This window comes from Lichenostomus cassidix, chromosome 3 (genome assembly GCF_008360975.1).
Source record: "Lichenostomus cassidix isolate B80296 chromosome 3, HeHo_3.0, whole genome shotgun sequence".
Taxonomy (NCBI): domain Eukaryota; kingdom Metazoa; phylum Chordata; class Aves; order Passeriformes; family Meliphagidae; genus Lichenostomus; species Lichenostomus cassidix.
The window spans coordinates 89,287,859-89,310,173 of record NC_139483.1 but is presented as its reverse complement, the minus strand read 5'-3'; the positions used below and the strand labels follow the sequence as shown (position 1 = coordinate 89,310,173).

At 39.6% G+C, this 22,315-nt stretch overlaps 2 protein-coding genes across 3 annotated transcripts in view; one reads left to right on the top strand and one right to left on the bottom strand.

The window, feature by feature from the left end:
• The window catches only part of CILK1 (ciliogenesis associated kinase 1), a 24,653-nt gene extending 22,621 nt beyond the window's left edge, over positions 1-2,032 (bottom strand). For both annotated transcript variants that reach the window (XM_085056660.1, XM_085056662.1), the window contains exon 1: positions 1,685-2,032. The gene's annotated coding sequence lies outside the window, so the exon portion shown is untranslated. The remainder of the gene's footprint in view (positions 1-1,684) is intronic.
• FBXO9 (F-box protein 9) lies at positions 2,001-22,315 on the top strand (the record flags this gene model as incomplete). Its single annotated transcript, XM_085056750.1, has 13 exons — positions 2,001-2,493; positions 6,288-6,361; positions 7,356-7,514; positions 7,938-7,995; positions 10,842-10,941; positions 14,091-14,221; positions 15,934-16,048; positions 16,581-16,699; positions 16,995-17,085; positions 18,087-18,182; positions 18,886-18,979; positions 19,697-19,851; positions 20,916-22,315. Coding segments are annotated over 13 exons (1,794 nt in total), but the record flags the coding sequence as incomplete, so codon positions are not given.

Below are 22,315 nucleotides of genomic sequence, written 5' to 3'. Positions count from 1 at the left end.
CCTGTTCGGTCTGGAGAAAACTTGGAGGGGATTTCGTTAATGTGTATAACTATCTCAAAGGTGGGTGCCAAGAAGATGGTGCCGGGCTCTTTTCAGTGGTGCCCAGTGACAGGAAGAGGAGCAGTGGCCATAAACTAAAACACACCAAGTTCCATTTAACCGTGAGGAAGAACTTCTTTACACTGAAGGTGGCAGAGCACCGGAGCAGGCTGCACAGGGAGGTCGTGGAGTCTCCCTGTCTGGAGACATTCAAACCCACCCTGGACGTGTTCCTGTGTAACCTGCTCCAGGTGACCCTGCCTGGGCAGGGGAGTTGGTCTAGATGACCTCCAGAGGTCCTTTCCATCCCTAACAGTTCTGCGAAAACAAAACCCAGCCGAACAAACAAAAACCCCACAATGATGATGGGCCTCTCTCACATCGCAGAGAAGACTTTAAACAACAAAACTAGAACGCAGAAATATAAACCGTGAACAAATGAAAAGAATATCGACATTTTAAGTGCTGCCAGAGGCTCTGCCTGAGCCTTCCTCACCCAAGCACCAGCAGCTCATCCTGGCTCTGACAGGGTCAGCCTAAGACATACTGGGAAGGGCAGAGAAAGAAAAACAAGGAAGAAAAAATTGGTCTGAAACAATTGATTATCAGAACCGTCTGTAATAGTGATTCAGGAAGTCTGTTTCTTTTTACACTTCATCCCTTAGGTTTTAAAATTAAAGCATAGACTTAATTCCCAGGATTTGGAAAGACAAGATGAGCTGGTGCTGTAATTCCGGAGCACAGTATAGGACAAGTCATTCATTCGTTAAAACAGGTGTGGAGAAAAACAAAGTTCTGGGTACCTCCCTCCACCTCATCTAATCAGAGGCTAATCTTTACATTTACAAGAATATATAATAGTTAAATTCCCTCCTACAGACAGGCATGATTCTCAGTGAAGCCAGGAGGAGCAGTGAGATTACATGAGATTTCTGCTTTAAGCCACCCCTGTTACATCCCACGTGCATAACCACATATTAGCACTCAGCCCAGTGACAGCCATAGGATGCCTTTTTCTGTTGTTAGAGGCAAGGCTTCTTCATTCCCAAAAGAATTATAGAATTATTTGGATGTGAAGTGACGTTAAAAATCATCTAGTTTCAACCCCCATGCCATGGGCCGGGACACCTTCCGCTAGACCAAATTGCTCAGACCTCCATCCAAACTCGCCTTAAACACCAGAAATGGGGGATCCACAGCTTCGCAGGGCAACCTGTGCCAGTGCCTTACCACCCTCACAGTAAAGGATTTTTTACTAATATCTAATGTTTGACATCTAAAAAGAGGCACACACAGGCAGGAGAAAAGCAGCTTTGACTCCCAGCTCCAAACGAGAAGCAGCACTAATGATAAGCAGTTGCAGCCACGAGCACCCCATCTCCAAACCTCAAGTGGTGTTGCTGTGTCATCTCAGCTGCCCACACAGGACCCATCAGCACGCCAGCAGCACCCAGTGCCCCCTGCTCCCCACCACCTCCGGCTGCCCGGCCAGCGATCAGCGCCCGGGCAGCCCCCTTGCCTCTCACACTCTCCTTTCCACAGAGCAGCTCTACATCACCTGGATCTGAAACCCACTGCTGACGCTGGCTCCCACAGCCCTTGCACCCCCATTTCGTGCTTCTGCTGCCCGAGCCTGAGCGCTCACCTGCCCCTCCAAAGACACCTCCTCCTCCTCCTCCTCCTCCTGAAAACACTCAGGGCTGTGGATATGCACAAAGCTTCAGAGATCCATACACGTGGTTTTCTTCTAGAACAAAAAGACTGTGATACGCCTTGAAAAAAAACAGGTTTAGTCCCATTTTAGAAAAACTGGCGAGGCGTGTGCTGACTGAACTGGACGGACAAACGACCAGGCCACGAGATTCAACGGCCTCGGCACCGCTGCTATCTCCGCGGCCGCAGCACTCAGCGCTCCCTCGTTACCCCGTCGGCAATCCGCCTGTGCCAGGGCCCCGGCCTGATCGCAGTCACGGCGGAAATCGCGGCTCCCGGACATCTCCGCTCGCCCTCGGTTCCCGCCCCTGCGATCCCCACCCGCGGAGACTACGGTTCCCGGCAGCCTTTGCTCCGCCGCCCTTCCCACGGGGTGCCGCTGTGGACTACGCCCCCCAGCAGGCCTTGCGCCGCTCCGCCGCGGGCGGCAGAGGCGGCGCGGGCCGCGGTGCGCGCTGGGGCGGGGAGTCTGTGCGGTAGTGCGTCGTAGCGGCCCGCGCGAGAGGCGGCGCTCTGACCTGGCGGGTTCGACCGGGCCGTGTCCCGCCGCTCCCGCCGCCGGCCCCGCTCGCCGGGAAGATGGCTGCCGTCCGCAGGGCCCGCAGGGACTCCCGCTGCGTGGTGCGCTTCTCCGACCGAGAACTCTGCTAAGTGCCCCCCGCGGGCAGGGAGGACACACGGACCAAGCGGGGGGGCAGAGCCCCCGGGCCGGGACAGCGCCGCCCGAGCGTCGGCAGCATGGTGAGCGGGCCCGGGCGGCGGGGGCTCGGCCGCCGTGCAGGGACGGCCGGGCGGGACTGGGACAGGGGGTGTGTGCGCGGGAGCGGCCCCTGGCCGGATTGCTGACAGGCAGCCCTGCCCTGCCCGCCCGTCCGCCCCCGGGCACCGGGTGATGCCTGTGGGGAATGTGCCGTGGTCCCGCCCCGCCGCAGCGAGACACGGCCGCCCCCGCAGAGGATTTGGATGAGTGGGGCTGCTTCGTTCGGGAGCGATGTAGCTTCCGTAGGAACGCGTGAAAAAAATCCCTGTGTCATTACAGAGGAGCGTGCCCTTCCTGTTCCTTTCTTGCCTCGAAAATGTGGTGGCATAAAGTCGCTCAGTAATTAAAGGGCTCCGTGGGCCAGGGACTGAAGTTATTTGAGTTTATCTTTTAAGGTATCAGATATACTCCTTGGTTCAGTATTACTCTATATACTGCGCCTCAATATGGATTCAAGTATCCATGATGAGAGCTCGATCACTCAAAATTAAACCATTTATGTTACACAGGAGCTCTTATAATGTCTCACCGCGGTAATAAAAACTCTTGGTTTTGAACACGGTGTTGCTTCTACCACATTTACAGAAAAATAGGGCGACTTTCTCATTTTTTTATAAAACTAAGAGGAATGTTAGCTGACAGTCGCTGTTTCGCTTTACCGTGCTTGCTCCTCCCTGAGTTCTGTATGGTTCACACATAACACAGCCCTGTTCAACTGGTGACACTCGGCTTCAAACTGTTTCTGATCTTGGTTTTATTTTGTTGAAACAGAGATCGGAACTATTAAAGGACCTGACATTACAGACGGTTTAGTAAGCGGTTAATGTACTCTGAGGAAATCAGCATGCAATTATTGATTGCAAAACAAAACTCAACTGTGTAAATAAACTAGTTTTGCATTTGGCAAATGGTTTCTAAAGCTTTGCAGGCAGATCAAAATCCAATCTACTCAGCTGACTTCATTTTTTACAGGTCACAGCCTAATTCAGATGTTGACTTTTGACATGTTACCTTTTGGTGACTTGACGACTACCATTTTCTCATGGAAAATTAATTAAGCCGATCAGTCAGTACACACTATGATGTCTAGCTTTCAGTCAGGATGAAGTCACTATTCCATGTGACAGCTGATTTGTATGAGGAGGAAGGCCAGCAGCACAAAGATGAACAGTCTAGATTTATCCTTTAAGTAGCAGTTAGAGCACAGTGTTTGTGAATTTTAGAAACTGTACGTACAATGCGAGTACTGTCAGAGTGGGGACAACGAGCAAATTTTTACACGTTGTGAAGTGCTTTAGGTGTGATCTCATGAGCTGTCTGCTGGTGAATGTCCTTGCTTCACCGTGCCTGTGTTTACTTAATTGTCCTAGCAAAATCTTAGGGTTTCAGCAGGTCAGATAAATAGTGGAAAGGTTGTTAATAGAGATCAGTTTTCCAGTCCATTCCTGTGCAGTAGCAATGTGATGTAGTTAATTTACTGGTAAAATTAGAGGGGTGGCCACTTAGGCTGCTGCTGCTGCCAGAAGACAAACCTTTGATATGAGAGACTGCAGATCACACATGCATACAGTATAGGGGAAGCAATAACAAAAGTCACAACTTTGGTTGTAATCAACTTCATAATGGTTTCTGACAGTTTTTAGACTCTGGGCCAGATCTTCATAGTATTTTTTATTTGAGTTGAGAATGTATTTAGGTTTTAAAGAGCATCTAATGACATTTTGGATGCAGTTGGTCCATTACCACGTCTGACTGTGACTCAGAAATTAAGAAGACGGGCAGTTGGAAAGAGAGGAGGGGATGAAAATCAAGTTTAGTGAAATATATTTTTCAGATTAGTGAAATATAAAGTTTTTGAATGAGGTAAACTTCATCCAGCTTCCTAACCTTCTGAGTAGTTTCAACGCTTAAATCAGTTTGTTTATAGACTTGAGATTAAAGGTTTTAATGGGTGTGTCTTTATGCACCAGAAGATAGTGTGTTGATTTAGTTTAGAATTTGCTAGTTTCTGCATTTTGCAGATAAAACCAGGCTTATTTTGGCCAGACTGGAGAGCTGACTGGGCATAATTCAGCTGCAAACCAGAAGCCTTGCACTCTGCACAGGCAGAATTAGTCCTTACTTGTGTCAGCCCAGTGCCATAATAATGCACTTACAGACACCCCTATCAGTGCTGGCTCATTCCTAGGCTGGCTCTCCTTGGCCAACAAAATATTCCTGAATGCTAATAATGTAGTAGGACTTTGGCAACTCATAGGGCATTAACTGCCTGCACTTAAATTCTGGAATCAAAGCCCATGAAATTTCCAAGTTATTTTATCCTTGCTCAGGTTTAATCCCACTAGTGTTTTATAGTGTTCTTGCTCACCTGTTTCCTCTACTGGGAAATTAAAAATGAGAATACAGAAACAGATGCAATATCTGTTTAACCAGCCAACCAAACATGTCTATAAATTGTAAATGATAAATTATCTGAGACATCAGTGAAAACACTTTTACAGATGACAAGCCTGTAAGTTTGTGGTCATTGGGGAATCTGAAGACATGCTACAGTTCAAACTCTAAGGAGGTGCTTGTCACCAAGACAGATTAAAGTTTGCCTTCCCTTCATGTTTGCTACTATTCTGTAGTTTGATCAGAACTTCCAGATGCTCTAAAAATTGGATAAATTTTCTGAATAGAAGAATGCTTTGATTTCTGCACCTTGACTGTGTAGGAGGTGGAGATTTCTTCTTGAGCACTTGGTAGAATCTCACTGACAGAATGTCACTTAAAGTCTTTGAGCACTGTGTACAATAGGAAGGAGTGGGAAATAAAACTTTTTTAAGTAGTTGCAATAATCTTCATGTCAAGTTTGCCTTCTTGTAATCTCACTTTGCATTATCTACTTGCAGAACTATAGATGTGAATTTCAGCACAGAATGGTAGAAAAACTGTTTTGCATCAGCTGAAGGAAGAACCTTACACAAATGTCTTAGTTGAGGTTTTGGGGTATTTCCCCCCCTTACTGGCATCTTGCTGTTGTTGTCATTGTAGTGGCTTGTCACTGATGCTCAAAATTAGTTTTCCTTTGTTTTAGTATAGACTCCATAAATCTCAGTATATTTCACGATGAGAATTACTTTGCATATTTTAAAGTTTTCCTCTTAAACTAGCTGGTTTAACTTCTGTGTTGAGCCATGTTAAGTTTAGTCAAAGGTCTTTTTTCAGGTTTTATTTGTTTAACCTGTCTCACAGCTGTATGTAAATAAAACCAGCTGTGAAGCTCTCATGCTAGCTTTTTATTTTATTTTCCAATTATGTTTCATTTTACAAGTATAAATAAAGTATCTGTTGTTATTCAAAGCACTTTTGTGGTCTTGCAAATATTAAATCAAAACTACTGGTTATCTTTACAATGAGAACATAGTGAGTAACTTTTAATTTGTTGAATAAAGGACATTATTGTTTAATACTGAAGCTTTTGCTCTATACTTTGACATAGACACTGAGTGTATTTAGTCAGGTGTGCTGGTGTACTAAGCATGGAAGTCTTCAAGTGATACACAACTAATCTGTATTGGATTAATGTGTCTAAAATGCAAAACCCATCTTCATTGAATTAATAGGGAAGTACAACTGATCTCCGTAGTTTTAAAGTTCATTTTTATCGTAAAAAGGGGAGTATGCCTAATGTTATTTTTTAAGAGCTGTCCATGACGGTTGTTCTTTGTGAATGTGCTGTAGAGACTTATGCAGACCCTATAATCACATTTGACTGCTCTCTACTAGGCAGAAGCTGAAGAAGATTGTCAAGCTGATTTGGTAAGAACCGATGACAGTGAAAGATCTGGTGAAGCAAATCTTCAGGTATGTCTCTCATGCTAGTGGGTTTTTACAAACATAGTACTGCCATGGTTTAAGCTGCATCACTTATCCTCATTTAGTTACCGCACATTTGTTGATCTGAAAAATGCTTAATCTGTCTGCCCCTCCAAAAGTGAAATAAACTTTGCATTGTGTTTCAAGTGTCAAATTCAGTCTTCAGCTATCTGTGTAGATAAAAAGAAAGTTTGTGACAGATTTGGAATTTCTTTGAAGAGCTGTAGAAATTGGACAGCAGTTTCTGTATGGATCAAATTCCAGTTTAAGTTGTCACTTTCTACTGGACCAGAAAGCTGATAAAAGCAGTGTAATAGAAAAGTGTGTTCTCTTACAAGACTAGATTTCTGTGTAGTTGCTCCCCAGAAGTTGTGATGATTGCAAGAGACATGTAAAGTGTAACTTCAAAGATACTGAAAAAACGGCATGGCAAGAATTGTAACTTGTCTTGTTTCATAGAGCATAGTCTATACTTTTTGAAAGAGAACAGAGTAAGGTCTTACTTGTATATTGTAAAATTATCGACTTGATTGTCAGAGAGCTTAGTATGCTCGTGTACAAAAAAGTTAGGTTTTCTAAATTTTAATTTTAAGAGCTAATTGACTTCTTGCTTATGATAATTCTGTGTAAACAAGAACAAACATGATCTTGTCTGTAAAGGGCACTTTTCTGTGGAATCTTAGGTCATAACCATGGTACTAACAGCCATTTCTTGAAACATCGGTTTTTCTTCTGAGGTGAACAGTCCAGAAAAGCACTTTTGTTATTGAATGAGGCTGAACTAGTACTTGCGCACTTTATTTTTAATTTACCATAAAACAACTGCTAACTCTCTGTGCCTAAATTCACTGAAGCCATCTAAGACTTGGAAACATAAAGCATAGTTTTGAAATTCTTTTTTGTGTTTGTACTTTATAATTTCTCCTCATAAGATGTACTGTCTGAATATGTGATACTAAGTAGAATTAATCATGTTTTTTAGGCAGAGCTCCAGATGTTCAGAGCTCAGTGGATGTTTGAGCTTGCCCCAGGTGTGAGTTCTAGTGGGTTGGAACCTCTGCCATGCAGAGCACCGTCAAGAGGACCTGGACTAAAGTCTGTTGATGCCAGGGGGAAACAGGAGATAGCAAAAGAGGAAAAGGTACAGAAAAAGATGCATAATTTTGAGGTTTTATATGTCTGTATTACTGTTCCAGTATAATTATCCTAAAAGCTAATGCTGAATTAAATCTGGAGAAACAACAGGGGTTATTAACTTGCTGTCCCATACTAATGTCTTTATAATCGTACACTGATTTTTCTAATCTTTATGTTTGCTTTGGTGTCACCTTCACAATCTGCTTTCTGAAAGACTAGGTAAGGGGCGAGCAGCAGGAATATAGATAGTTTGTTGATCGGGAGTTTCAGTTATGTCTTGTAGCGCATGAGTATGTCTTTATGGAATTATTTTGTTCATCTCTGTCATAGGGTACAGTAGGTAAGATCAAAAGTAATTCTAAGTCAAGTGTGTTGCACTTGTGTTTATAAGGAATTTAAGAAGTACTCTGTGTAATTTATTGTGCAGGCAAAAGAACTTTTCCTGAAGGCAGTGGAAGAAGAACGAAATGGGGCCCTCTATGAAGGTAATACGGAAGTCTGCAATGAATACCCTTATTGTAGAGAAATCTAGCACCCTCTGATTTATGGGCAAAACTGCATGGTGCCAGTGAGCTTACAGGCTAATAGTCTTTTGAGAGCTCTGTTGTTCAGATAAGCAAACAAATATGCTGTAGAAGGAACCATCGTATCACAGTTCTAAGGCTGAGGTAAAGCTAAAAGTGAGGTCAAGGAAGGAATTTCTAGCTTTCAGGCAAAATAACAGTATCTTGAAATATTGCAATGTAATGGAGCACTGGATTGCTTCTTCATATAGAATGCTTCTTTGTGTGACTTCTGTAACATGAAATTAGCATAATAATTAAGGCAATATAGTGTATTTCTTGTGCTCCTAATTCCACTGTGAACAAAACTACTTAATGTGTGGAATGCTTTGTTGTTTGGTTATGGGGGGGTTTTGGTGCTCTTTTTTTTTTTTGTTTTGGAGGGGGCTGTTGGGGCTTTCGGGTTTTTGTTTGTTTTTTAATTAACACAACATGCTAAAATAGCTTTTTTAAGAATTCCTGCAGTGAATGTTTAAATCTGGTAGTCTTTGAGGTTTGTCATAAATATTTAAGGTGCTTAGCTTGCTTACCTGCAGTCTTGCTATCAGCATTAGTAAAAATGGAAATTCAAAGTTTTCTTTCTCATAGTTTTCAGAATATAGAGAGCAAGAAGTCTGTCCTAACTTCCAAGTCCTGTAGGTCAGTAGTGGAGATACCAATTTTCTGTTTCTTTCTTGTGAAAAAGAAAGTGAAGCAGAACATGTGTGCCATGCTACTTATCCACCAGAGGGTTTGGCCACCATATTTAAAGTGCAGGTGCAAACTAAGTTAAGATACACAAATCTGAGAGAACTCTGGAAGCTCCTGAACTCAAGTCACGTGCTGAATACGAAATTTCCACTCCACCATGGGAATTTTCCTTCCTTTTCCAGGGATTTCTGGTTGTTGTTTCATATCTTCTATTAACTGAAATATGATTTCCCTGTAGGTAATAAAATCAGTTGTCTCAGTTTCTAATTTATTACATGTTTTTGCAGGGCAAAATTACTTTAGGCTCAGATGTGTTGGGTGTTCAGTATAGGAATAAATGCACAGTAAAAAAATCTGTCAGAACTAAAAGTCTGGTACTTATTTAGGAAATCATGTAGTAGATTGTGAAGGTTCTTTCCAAGTAAATAAAAAAGTGAGGAAAGCAGTCTATTTAAGCATTGTGTATATAAAATGAAAGCTGTGGCTTCATTTGCTTCAGTGCACTCAGATGTTAAACAGGGCAGCAGAGAAATAGTGATACCTAGCAGAATTCCATTCACAAAAGTGTTTCAGTCATCTGGATTGCGTGAGTATGAATTCATCTTTCTCAACTGAATTTGACTTCAAACTTAGAGAAACAAAAAGGAACTGTTTCTACTGATAGATCTATGTGAGACCTTGGAGGCACAATCCTATGCCAGACACAGATACATTACTGAGCACGTGTTGGGACATCTGTTTTCAGACCAGGCTTTTATTTGCTGACCTGGCCCAGGTCACCAGAATCCAAGCCTGCTTCCGAAATCTGCTGATACCTGATGTTTGTGAGACAGTTGTGTGCTGCAGCTTGTTCTTGCTTAAGTGCAGTAGAGGCCTTGTCTGCAAGATTAAATGCTGAAGTTGAGACTGATCACTGTTATTTGGCTGCTGGTATTTCTCATCCTCAGTAGCCAGAGGATACTATTTGTCAGTCACTGGCCCTGACGTGAACTCAAGAAAATAGGAACACTAACACCAAACTAGGGTTTCTCAGACTTACTAGACAAATTCTGAGCTCCACACTCATTGATGTTTTTTTGAGTTTTGGTTTTAAGAGTCCAAACTGAAAAAGAATTGTCCTTTGATCTTGGTATCACCATGTGGGAAAACAAACAAACATACAAATGCATACATCATTTTAATGCTGGTATTAAAATAGATTGAATGTACATACAATGAATTAATTTAAATTAAGAAGGATCGTAGACCTGACTCAGAGGAAAGACATTCTGCAGCTTTAATAACAGTTTGTTGCCACAGTGACGTTCCTGAACCTCTTTCTCTACTCAGTGTTTGTAGGATCTTTGTAGTGTTAAAGGCTGAAGTATTTTTTTCTGTGTGTGAGAAAAGTGTGCAAAACCTAATCTGTCAGTTTTTCCTTCACATCTCATAGTTTTGTGACATGGCTGCCTTCCTCACCTCCAGTGTGTTGAGTGGCTTGCTTCTGTGCCTTCTTTAGTTCTCAGGGGTTTCCATAGAGAAATTGATATGTTTTGCATCTACTGTTGAAATTTTAAAATTGCAACAATATTTTAGTCATCATTCTCACCTCTGTACTGTTGTATATGTCTGAATGCCTGTCTGTGCTATACTGGGGATGTAAGGTACCTGCATAATTTTCCTCTTTCGTTTAACTTATGGTTAGTTGCTGATTTACTGTCTAAAATCTTTACAACTTATTGAGAAATCCTTGCAAGTGCCAGGCAACAAACTTTGTAATGTTTTAATGTAAAATTTTGTACTCCATGGTTGAATTTGTAGTAATTAAGGTAACTCTGTAAGAGCTGAGACACATTTGAGATAACTCTTTATTCTGAAAAAGTATATGAGGTTTTTAGTTTTGAAAATAGGTACCTAATGTTTCTCTCTTCTGTATTGAATTTAAACCTAATAGTTTAGACTAAATAGGCTTTCTTAGGCAAAGGCATTTTCTACCTTTTTAGTGCTTTTAGCTGAAACCATCCCTCTGAAAACAGTCTTTGCTTTGATAAGCTATTACGGGTATCAGATATGTTTAAAGATCAAACCTTTATTTTCAGCCATCAAGTTTTATCGTCTAGCCATGCAGCTTGTACCTGATATAGAGTTTAAGATCACCTATACACGGTCCCCAGAGGGTGATGGAGTTGGAAAGAGGTGGTAAGTATGAAATTTTACTAATTAAGTGCATAGGAGTACTGAAACATGATGTTTTGTTTCTGAAGCATATCAATACTCTGCTGTAATATGCAGTTGTAAGTCTCTTAATATTTGGAAGACTTACCTATTCTCAGTTGAGTAGACTGCTCACAGAACATTTACAGATGTATGAGCCCAAGGAGGACTTTTCAATATTTTTTAAGACAGTAACAGGCATGTTTGGGGCCTAGCTAATTTCAGAGGGAAGGATTACAAATAGTTATATTTTTACTTAAAAAAAAAGGAAGCATCAGTCACTTTATTTTCGATTTTCAGATTTAGGAATATCTACAAAGTTATAGATGGCAAAAAGATTAGCTAGTTCAAGCTTTGTACTATGAAATAAGCATCTTAATTAAGCAATGGAATAATCTACTGTTCTTGAGCTAACATAGCCAAAGAAGAGTATTTTCAATAGAGCAGTTACAATCTGACTCGTCTTTCATCATTACAAGCATCAGAACACACCTAGCCTCAATGCAGTGGATGTGTAGTGACTTAAGGTTGGCCTAACTTGATCCCAAAACTTATGTTTTAAGGACAGAATTCAGTTCAGGGCCAAAACTTCTGTTACAGCCCCTGTAGCCTAGCATAGGCAAGCTTATGAAACAGCTTCCCAATTACTTGCTTACTCATAGCAGTCATTGGTGCTGCGAGAGCTGCATCAAGAAATCAAGAGTTTAAATTGGAGAATGAAAAAGGAAAGCACAACCTGTGGTATTACTACTCAGTCTTGTTGCCCCAGGGCAGGACAGCTCCAATGCAGCAGTTGACTTAATATAAAAGAGTGCAAGATGAGCTAAGTATTTTATTTACATCCATTATTTTCATTTCTGAATGTGTTGCTGGCATGAAATCTTTGCTGTGCATTTGTGCTCTAGGAAAACTGCTGGATCATTTCCTATAGTAATGTAAAAATACTGATTTTCATAGGATTATTTTCTTACTTTAGCATCATTTTCTCTACTCCTTTAAAACTCTCTGACATGAAGTTGGCTGGGAGGGGTCCTTCTGGAGGGTAGGAAGGTTCTGCAGAGAGATCTGGACAGGCTGGATCAATGGGCCAAGGCCAATTGTGTGAGTTTCAACAAGGCCGAGTGCTGGGTCCTGTGCTTGGGTGACAACAACCCCATGCAGTGCTGCAGGCAGAGTGGCTGGAAAGCAGCCTATTGGAAAAGGACCCTGGGATCCTGGTTGACAGTTGACTGAACATGAGACAGAGTGTGTGCCCTGGTGGCCAAGAAAGCCAGTGTCATTCTGGCCTGTATCAGCAGTAGTGTGGCCAGTAGGACCAGGGCAGATTGTCCCCTTGTACTCTGCACTGGTGAGGCCACACCTCAAGTACTGTGTTCAGCTCTGTGCCCCTCACTACAAGAAAGACATTGAGGTGCTGGAGCAAGTCCAGGGAAGAGCAGCAGAGCTGGTGAAGGGTCTGGAGTGCAGATCTTACAAGGAGCAGCTGAAGGAGCTGGGCTTGTGAAGCCTGCAGAAGAGGAGGCTCAGGGGAGACCTTATTCTCTCTACAGCCACCTGAAAGGAGGCTGTATTGAGGTAGGGGCTGGTCTCTTCTTCCAAATAACAAGTGACAGAACAAGAAGAAATGACCTTAGGGTGTGCTTTAGAGTGGATATTAGGAAAAATGTCTTCACAGGAAGGGTTGTCAAGCACTTGAACAGGTTGCCCAGAGGCAAGGTTGAGTCACTGTGCCTGGAGATATTTAAAAGATGTGTGCATGTGGCAGTTAGGGACATGGTTTAGTGGTGGACGCGGCAATGCTGTTAACGGTTACTGGTTTGGCTTGATGGTCTTAGAGGTCTTTTCCAACCTAAATGATTCTACAATTCCCGAATTTTTATTTGTTTCTTTAATTGCTGCTGTACTGTTCGCAGCACTATACAACAGTGAGGGAAAAACAACCAGTGGTCTCAATGGTTTAAAAGCAGTATTTGTAGAGATGTATTTTTTCAAGAGATTTTAGTTGCGGTGTTTGTGCTTTCTGAATTACTGTTGTAGGTGTTTCATACAATCGTGAAGATAAAAAACAAATTACACAATTAGAGTTGAAAAAACAGTTTACAGTGTGGCCTGTAGGTATGGGGACTGTCCATCATACTTATCAAAGTAAAGAAAGGTATGTTTAGTGCAATATCTTACTGTAGCCTTAGTTATGACAGGCCCAAACATAATTGTCTTCTCTATGATACTTTGAAACCCATTAGTAGATCTACTAGTTGCTTGCTTGTCTTCTCAGCTCATTCTATTAGCTTGTTTAGAGTAGAACTGAATAGTATTAAAAAGTGATTGGAAGTTTTCTTAATCAGCTTGTATACCAAGTCAGGGAAAAGAAAGTGTTTTGTGATGCGCTCAAGGAGTTTTGTGTAGTTTCTAGTTATCTGGGGCAAGCAAGCAGGCAGCTATTAAAGAATCATTTTGTGACATACAACTTAAACTTAGATTTATTTTTTTTTAATGTGGTAATGTTCTTTTATCGCTTAGTAATCTTTCAGTTTACTGATGAGTAGCAAGCTTAGTGTTTCTGTTCTGCTATCTTGTTCTGCCTCCTGAAATTTATTATTTCTGCCTTTTTACAGAATAGGTACAAAAGTATGAAGTTTTCTTTCACTACTGTTGAATAAACCCACCAAGGATCACTCTTTAGTGAATAACACAAGAGTGAAAAAAATCCTTAATTGTTTTCAATATCTCACATTATGAGAAGGATTATAAAATGAAACTTTTCATTAACAACACTTTATTTCCTGCATATGCTGTATCTTAGACAAAGTGAAAGATGAGCTTTGGCTTTTCATGGGATCAAGAAATTCTTCAGTGACTTCACTGAGAAACTCTCAAATACAAAAAAAAATTGGGATGGCAATTTAATTTTAAAAAAACAGTTGTTACTGTCAGAGGCATTCCAGCAAAATCTAAATTAACTTGATAATATATCAGTAGTTGTTTTATTGTATGATGAAATGAGATTGCTTTAAAAATATGCGGGAAACAACTCTGTTGAATGAAAGAGTAAGGCAGTGGATTGATGCCAAGATGAGGACATCTGTTGGTATGTTTTGTCCAATATTACAGTGTTGGCATTACCCCTTTTCTAGTATTGAGGATAACAAAGAGGATGACAAAATGGCAGATCTCCTGACAGATTTCCAACAGCAATTAACTCTTCAGGAATCATCAGTCAAACTTTGTCAGCCTGAAATTGATGTCAGCCAGACCCATATCTCAGGTATGAGTTAAGATATGCTGTAAGAGTTAAGAGGCAGAATTTATATAGATGTTTTTCTTTATTAAAATATTTGTCTCCTTCATTCAAAAGCCACCTTTGAAGATGTGCATACATTATCTCTTTATTTACTTCTATAGGTAAATACAAATGAAAAAAAATATCAGCTAGCTAAACAAATGTAGTTCTCATACATGATCTTGTCTTTATCACATAAGCTTTTCCATGTAGTACTTCTGAGTAGAATTTTCAGGATCAGAGACATACTTAAAAGTAGCAGCTTCTAGGAATGGACTTGCTGAAGTAAGTGTATTCCAGTTTTCCTACCAGTTCTTTTAGTTTGGTTTGCAAATACGTATTGTAATTTTTAAGTGTGAGTAAGAGACAGTTGTTCTGTGAAGAGTTTGCATCTTTACATTTCTTGATTTTACCTGATTCTGTATGAGATTTTTGCAACAAGTGTGTTTTCAGGTTTGGAAAGACTATATAAGAAGGCTAGAAACTCTTTTGAAGGTTAGTGACTTTCAGTGCTTCAGTTCTAGGACCATTACTCTGAGACTTGCTTATGAGATCTAAATTATACAGAGAGTATATGAGCTATGATCTCTCTTAAAAACAGATGCCTTTGTTCTGCATCCCACATTATTAGTTGCACTTTGAAATCTTGGCCTGATCTCTGTTCTGGTCAAGGAAAGAAAATAAAGTAAATGAAGCAAATCAAAACCTAAAGAGAACAGGATTTTAAAAAAATATTTTAATAACTGGTACATTGTATACTTGGGAAAGTGTATTTTCTTTTTTTGCCAGTAAAGACAAGATACTGCAGACATCAGTCTAAATTTATCTTAGGAGATGTGTCCTTTGAGAAGCAATCTTTGTCTCTTTCTAGATTTATATTCTGCTTTCCAGCCAGTCCTGATGTTATAGTGTCTTGGTTTGAAAACAAACCAGTGGGAGATCACAAGTCAAGATTGAAATTAAAAATAAGTGAAATAATACAAGGAAAAGCACTGACAAAGTCAGATACAACCTAACACCCTGTTAGGGTGGTAGTAGCAGTCCAACTGAAGTAGTCCAGTTGAAGTGGTGATCCTGTGAAGGTTTAGTCTCCAGCTGAAGATCCAGTAGTAGCTCTGGTCTTCTGGGAACCCAGTAGACAGGGCTAGCTCAGGCAGTTCTAAGGCCAGGTTATATCCAGGTGGGAACACCTGGCTCCTCCCTCCTCGGCAGAGCATCTCACAATGGGATGAGATAAGTCCATGAGTCACACGGTGGGTCCCTGATGGCCCATTGCCTGTCATGCGGGGTGGGTCGTTAGCAAGTGATAATAGCTAACGGATGGCCCATTGCCTGTCATCCGGAGTGGGTGATAGCAGCTAATGGCCCACAGCTGGTGGTAATAGAATACTTAACTACATCAATATTGCAACCTAGGACATATAGTATCTTTTTTACGAACTTTTTAATAGCAGAAAACTTTTAAAAAATATCAATGTCTGCTTCAGAAGTTAGTAGGGTGAAAAGGATCCTTCATGGACATCACATCTAATCTATAGTGACCTTTCACGTTAGAGATTTTTTTTTTTGTTCTCTGGCATCAGGCTATAATGTGAAAAGTAGGATTTTCTAATGGAAAGTCAAAAGCAAACCTTGAATTATAAATAATCTCTTGATTTACAGGTTGCATCTAACAAGGATTCCTTTTCTCTTTTTAGCATTGCCTATGGAAGTACTAATGTACATTTTCCGATGGGTGGTTTCAAGTGACTTGGATCTAAGATCATTGGAGCAATTATCTCTTGTTTGTCGAGGATTTTACATTTGTGCCAGGTATTGTAGATAATTTATCTAGAGTGAAGCTTCTCTTTGCACTAAGTGTGTCCTGCTTTTCCTTCTCATGGACATTTTCATGTTATACTCCTCACAGTGCTAATCAGTTTTTGAATACACTGCTAAATGGTATGTGAGATAGATGACTTTACTGTAATTAAAAATCTAGCAGAAAGTATTGCTTGCTCTTGTTTGCAAGTTAGAGTTTCAGGTCTCCAAGAATAGGGTCTGTTGTGTTGTCATCCTCATATAGCCACACCAAGAAGTGCCGTGGTGTTGCAGAATCATGGTTCTGTACTTGGATGACAATGACACTTTGTTCTTGAATTTCAGTGGGAAGAGGAAAAGGCTTTCAAACACGCCAGGATTAAGTAAATTAGTCAATGGTTTTACATTATGAGCTGGTTTTGTTCAGTAAAGTTTCTTTTAGTTGCATCCAGACTAAGTATAAGAGAGTGTTACATTGATATATAAAAGTTAAACAGGGTTTGTAGGGAAGTTACGGGGTTTGCTTTTTTCTCATTTTCACTAGAGATCCTGAAATCTGGCATCAAGTCTGTTTGAAAATATGGGGCAGGAGCTGCAATAAACTTGTTCCATATGCCTCTTGGAGGGACATGTTTTTGGAGAGGCCTCGTGTTAGATTTGATGGTAAGCTGTACTTTTGGAAATAGTTGTAACTGTGTGTGTAGCCATGACAGAAACAGTCACATGGGTTTGATGTTTATGACATTGTTGTTGTTAGACCTAATATGAACTTGTTTGTGCATTTGAATTTGTAGAATATCTGCAAAGAGAAGGGAGGGGTGCAAGGGATGAAAATAAAACCTTCCATGTATTTAAGTAACCAAAGCATTCTGGAAAGTTTTAGGTTATTGGCTTTTTAATCATAAATATTTTATGTTCTTAATTTTTGTTTATATACCTATATCTTCCTTTTCTGTAGGTGTATATGTCAGCAAGACAAAGTACATACGTCAAGGAGAACAGTCTCTTGATGGTTTCTATAGAGCATGGCACCAAGTGGAATATTACAGGTAGAGCTGTAGTACAATGAGTGAGTGAAATGTTTCTCTCTCTTAAGTTCTTTAAATCCACCCCCTGCTATCACAGACAATAATAATTCTGTAAAACTTAATGGGACTGCCACAGTATATAAAGCAATGTGTATTTTTTGAGAATCGGCCTTAGAAATAGGATTTATTATGAAAATGAGAAATGAGCTTAGAAACATATTTCATCCTCACTTAAACCACGTCATGTGGCTAAAGCTTGAACACAAACAACAGTAATAATCTACAGATTTCTTTCCCTAAGCTACTTTTGCTTTACATTTTCTGATATAATACAGGACACAATTCAGCAAAGAGAATACATGCCATTATACAAGATTTGTTGTTTAGCTTCTGTGTAATCAGTTGTAAAAATCAAGAGTCTTGGCTTTCTCAACTTGCTGTAAATGCCTTGCCATTTGTTTCCTCAGCCTGTTTTTCCACTGTTGTTCATCTTGCTATTCCCAGCATTTATTGTTTCATTCTGCTGTTCCTTCTGAGGCTGGAAGCTGTTCATAGAAATAATCTAATCTGATGGCTGTTGCTGTAGTCTCAAACATGAGCACAGTATTTGAATACTGTAAAAATCAATCATATTTCAGAACCTGAAAAGCTCCATATAACATTGCTAATTCTGTACTGATACTGTAAGTGAGATTTTGTTGCATTGGTCTCAGTGGATGCTAGGAATGGAGAAACCTGAGGTCAGTTTTGATCCCAGGGTAGTCACCTTGCTTTGATAGAGGTGATAAACTTCATGACTCTTCATAACTTAATCTTTCAATCTTCATAACTCTCTTTTGTTTTCTGATCTCTTTTTTCTGTTATGTGTGAAGAAATGTGTTTTCAAATGCTATTACCAATTCAATTCTAAATCCTTCTGGGTAACATCCTGTGACTTTAAAAACAAACAGGAAAACAAACAGGAAAAAAACAGGAAAAGTATATGTTTTCTAGGTTTCCATTGTGTAATTATGTTTTTGCAGGTATTTGAGATTCTTTCCAGATGGTCAAGTTATGATGCTAACAACTCCTGAAGATCCTCAATCTATAGTTCCTCGCTTAAGGACTAAAAACACAAGGTTACTGAAATAAAGCATTTGGCTCTACAGTTTTCATTTTGCTTTTACCTAGCAATTTCTATTTACTTTTGTCTCAGATTCTATATCCTGGCTTAGCAAAACAGTGTTATTTATATTGTGTTATAGATGTTTATAATTCTCTCCTTAGAACTACAAAAAATTTTGATCTTTAGGCATAGATACATTTAATTTTAGGGTCCCGATATTGTAATTAGATTTCCTTTGTGGGTTATGTGATTTGAAATTTTTAAGGCAAGGAGATGGAACAATCCTTTTAAAGATACTATTTTGTTATTGACTGCATTCTCACACTTCCTTAACTGAAGGAAGGTGAAGATTTCAGTGGGATATGACTAAATTATTACTTTCCAATGTTTGCACATAAAAACATAGACAGTCGTTTGCAACTTCAAAACAAGTTTGAGCGGTTCACCAGAAATCTGTAAATATGTAGCAGTAGGCTGGGTAGAACTTCTTTTTACTTGTCCTGTTTGGGAAAATTAGAAGCAACTTCCCAAAATGTTTTCATCATTTAATATCATTGATGAGCCTTTACTGAAAGGAAATAAGAAATAGTTTATATAATTATGCTATGCAGTCAGTCTTTGTTTCATTACTGGTATTTGTATTATAAGAACATCATGCTTTTGAGACGGAGAATATTTTTATGTCCTTGACATTATCCTCCTTTTTAACCTTCCAGAACGGATGCAATCTTGCTTGGCCATTATCGCCTTTCCCAGGAAACAGACAATCAAACCAAAGTATTTGCTGTAATAACGAAGAAAAAGGAAGAGGTAGGTAAAAAAATGGAATGAAGGAGAAATAGATTAAGGAGGGGGCTCCTAACAAGATTTTACTCAGACGAAATGTTTTAAGGGACCCAAAGAGTTGCATTACACCAGAGGATTAAAAAAAAATTAATTTTTAAACAGTTTAAAAATAAAATATAAATAAGCATGGTGATATCTTTTACATTGGTCCCCAAATCTGTACTAGTTTCTTACTAAGGGAAATAAATATCTGGTTCACATTTAAACAGTTGTTCTCCCCCCTAGGCTTAATTTCTATGTATGGTGCTATTAGGTGTCAACATTGTTAACAGAAAAGAAGGATGAATAAGTCATTTTCTGAGATCAGATTTGACTCTGTGCAGTTATGTTCCACAACATTAATTAAAACTAGATACGCACTATTTGTTAATTGAACTCTGAATGATTTGATCAACTTATTTACAAATTCTTACAATTACCAAAATGCCAGTCAAGAGAAACTTGTGAAGAGTAAGAAGTGTTACAGTGAGTATGCACAGTTGGGTGGTGTCCTCCATGCTTATTTTGCTTTCTGTGAAAACTTCTTCCATCATTAACAAATACATTTACTTATTCTGAAGGAATACTAGTACTCTTTTTAAAGTATGAGAGTTTTAAAAATCTGGTCTCAGAGTTGTTTAGGATAAATAGTTGCACAACATGTTCTTTGTAGGTCATGAAACTTCTTATTTCTCTGTACAGAAACCAGTTGATTACCACAAATACAGATATTTCCGCCGAGTTCCTGCTCAAGAAACAGATCACAGTTTCCATGTAGGACTACAGTTGTGCTCCAGTGGGCGCCAGAGGTTCAACAAACTTGTGTGGATACATCATTCTTGTCACATCACTTGCAGGTGAGTAAATGCGGAACAAGAGCAAAGAAGGATACTAAACTGTAGAATTAAAGGTGATGTTAATTTGTCCAGTACTAAGTACAGCAAATGTAAAGACTCTGAGACTTAGGTGACTTTAACAAAAAGTCATGAAAACAATAGCTGCTCCTGATTTGAAATACCATAATGAGCTTTTACATAGAAATATCAAGATTTTAGTAACCTGTTCTAATGACAGTGGGAAGTTTCCTAAGTAGTATAACTGCAGTATTTTAGCTTTTTGAAGGATTTATGCACAGAACTGATTTCAGAACTGAATCAGGGTTGAATGACTAAACGTGGTGCTAAGTGAGGGGGTGTGGAAAGTGTATATTCATTAAGGTATAAATCTTTTCCACTGTGGATGTGCAAACTAAAAATGTCTGTACTTGTCATGTGAGAGCTGTTTACTAGCTATATAATTCAGCAGTGCGTAATATGGGCATGTGATCAACTGTTCTGATCACTAACCAGGCAGGAGCCATGACCACTGTTCTTGCACCTTACACTCCAAATTACTGGCAGGTTGGCTTTCCAGATGTTTGATGTTGACAGTTAGGGTGGATTTAGGCCTTGTCTTCCAGTGTTCTTAATCTTTATATTCAGTATTTTATAGGAACATAGCTCAGCTATTGAGCTGTGAAAATATAATATACAGGAAATAAACTACTGGTGGTTGGGAGTATAGCTAACTTCCATAGACAGAAAAATTGCTTTTGTAAAATCTAATGCTGTCATAAGTAATTTATGAAGAAGTGCTCATATCACAGACATTCTTTTCAGCATGAAGTTTCTGTACTGCTCAGGTCTTGAAGCTAATAATAAGAGTGGAAAAGGAAAGTGGTTTCTTTGGTATGAAAGTAGAAGTAAATTCTGTATAGTGTGATTCAGCCAATACTCAAATGCTTTCAGAACAAAGCATTACAAGAGACACTTTATTCCAACTGTAGTTTGATGCACACACTATACTATGGAACACAGTTGCATTATTGAGAGACTCAAACAGCAACTTGTGTCTAACTTAACTTTTGCAATGCTCTTTGCAGATCAACTGGTGAGACAGCTGTTACTACTTTTGACATTGACAAAATGTACACCCCTTTGTTCTTTGCACGAGTGAAGAGTTTTACTGCATATTCAGAAAAGCCACTCTAAGAAACACCTTCTCTTCTCACAACTTTTGCATGTGTAAAAGGTTGTAACTAATAAGCACTTAAGTTATAAATGTGTATATATTTGGAGCATTTTAAAATTCTGGGAAATTTTCTGAAAGCAGTATGTTCTATTTGACTGTGAATGGCTGGGATTTTGTTTTGAGATCAAGCTTATGAGTGTTAAACACCTTTTATTTGTGATAAGAATTTGATAACAAAGGTTTGTTTTGTTGTGTTGGGTTTTTTTAAAAATGTTTTTAAATCAGTCTGCTTAAAATGTGACTCTTCATCTGCCTAGACACCAATTCATTCAAAAGGAATCAATAGGAAAATCTCATTGTCCATGGGACAGTGTGTATATTCTCTGGTGAAGACTTGAAATGTGAAAAGGAGAAAGTTGTCATCTGTTAAGCTGTGTGACTTAAAAGAACTTCAAATAAATGTTTTCTTTAAATTAAACTTATTTTGTTTGCCTTTAAGATCTGGCATTTTGTCAACATCAATCCTAAGGAAAAACAGTCAAGGGCAAGCAAGCACAAAGGATAGAATTTTACTGCAGAGTACATCCCCACCAATGGAGTGGTATCAGCTGGTCATCAATGTAATTTGATCTTGGTAGAGGTTCAGTGGAGCCTGCCTTCTCCATGGGTTGTGCATGGAAGGGAAAGGAATCCAGGCAGTGAGTGCTTGGATACAGTCCCTTGTGCTGTAGGATGAGTTTGCAGGTACATGGCCCTGCTTGGGGAGTGTCACAGTGCAGGGCGAAATGCCAGTGTGTGCTGCTCGTGCGCTGGCCTGGTGTGAATGCACAGGTAAGCAGCGCTCACTTGGATGTGATTGTAATGTGCTACAACCCTTCATCTAACCTTGCTGCACATGCTGTAAATCCTTTGAGCATTTGTTTTATGAAGATAAATTTTGAGGCTGCTGTAGATGTTCAGGTGCTGTGTACTGCTAATCATGAAGTGTACCTTGAGGTCTGGTGCAGGTACTGTATGCTGCTTCTCCTGCATATATCGCTTGGGGGTGTAGTGCAGACATTGTAATGCTGCTTTTTTATGTGTGTATCGTGGATCCTGGAAGAACTGAAGCTTTTTAGTGTAGTTTTTTTTAAGTCATTTTGCATAATTGACCTTTGACCATCTTGTTTCAAAATACTGACCTGGACTTGAGGACTAAAATGTGAAAGCTGCGGAAAGAACTATACTTGTTCTATGATTTATAAACTGTATCTTTGCAAGGAGCTACATGATTAAAAAATACATCAATAAATCATGATTTTGAACATGCAA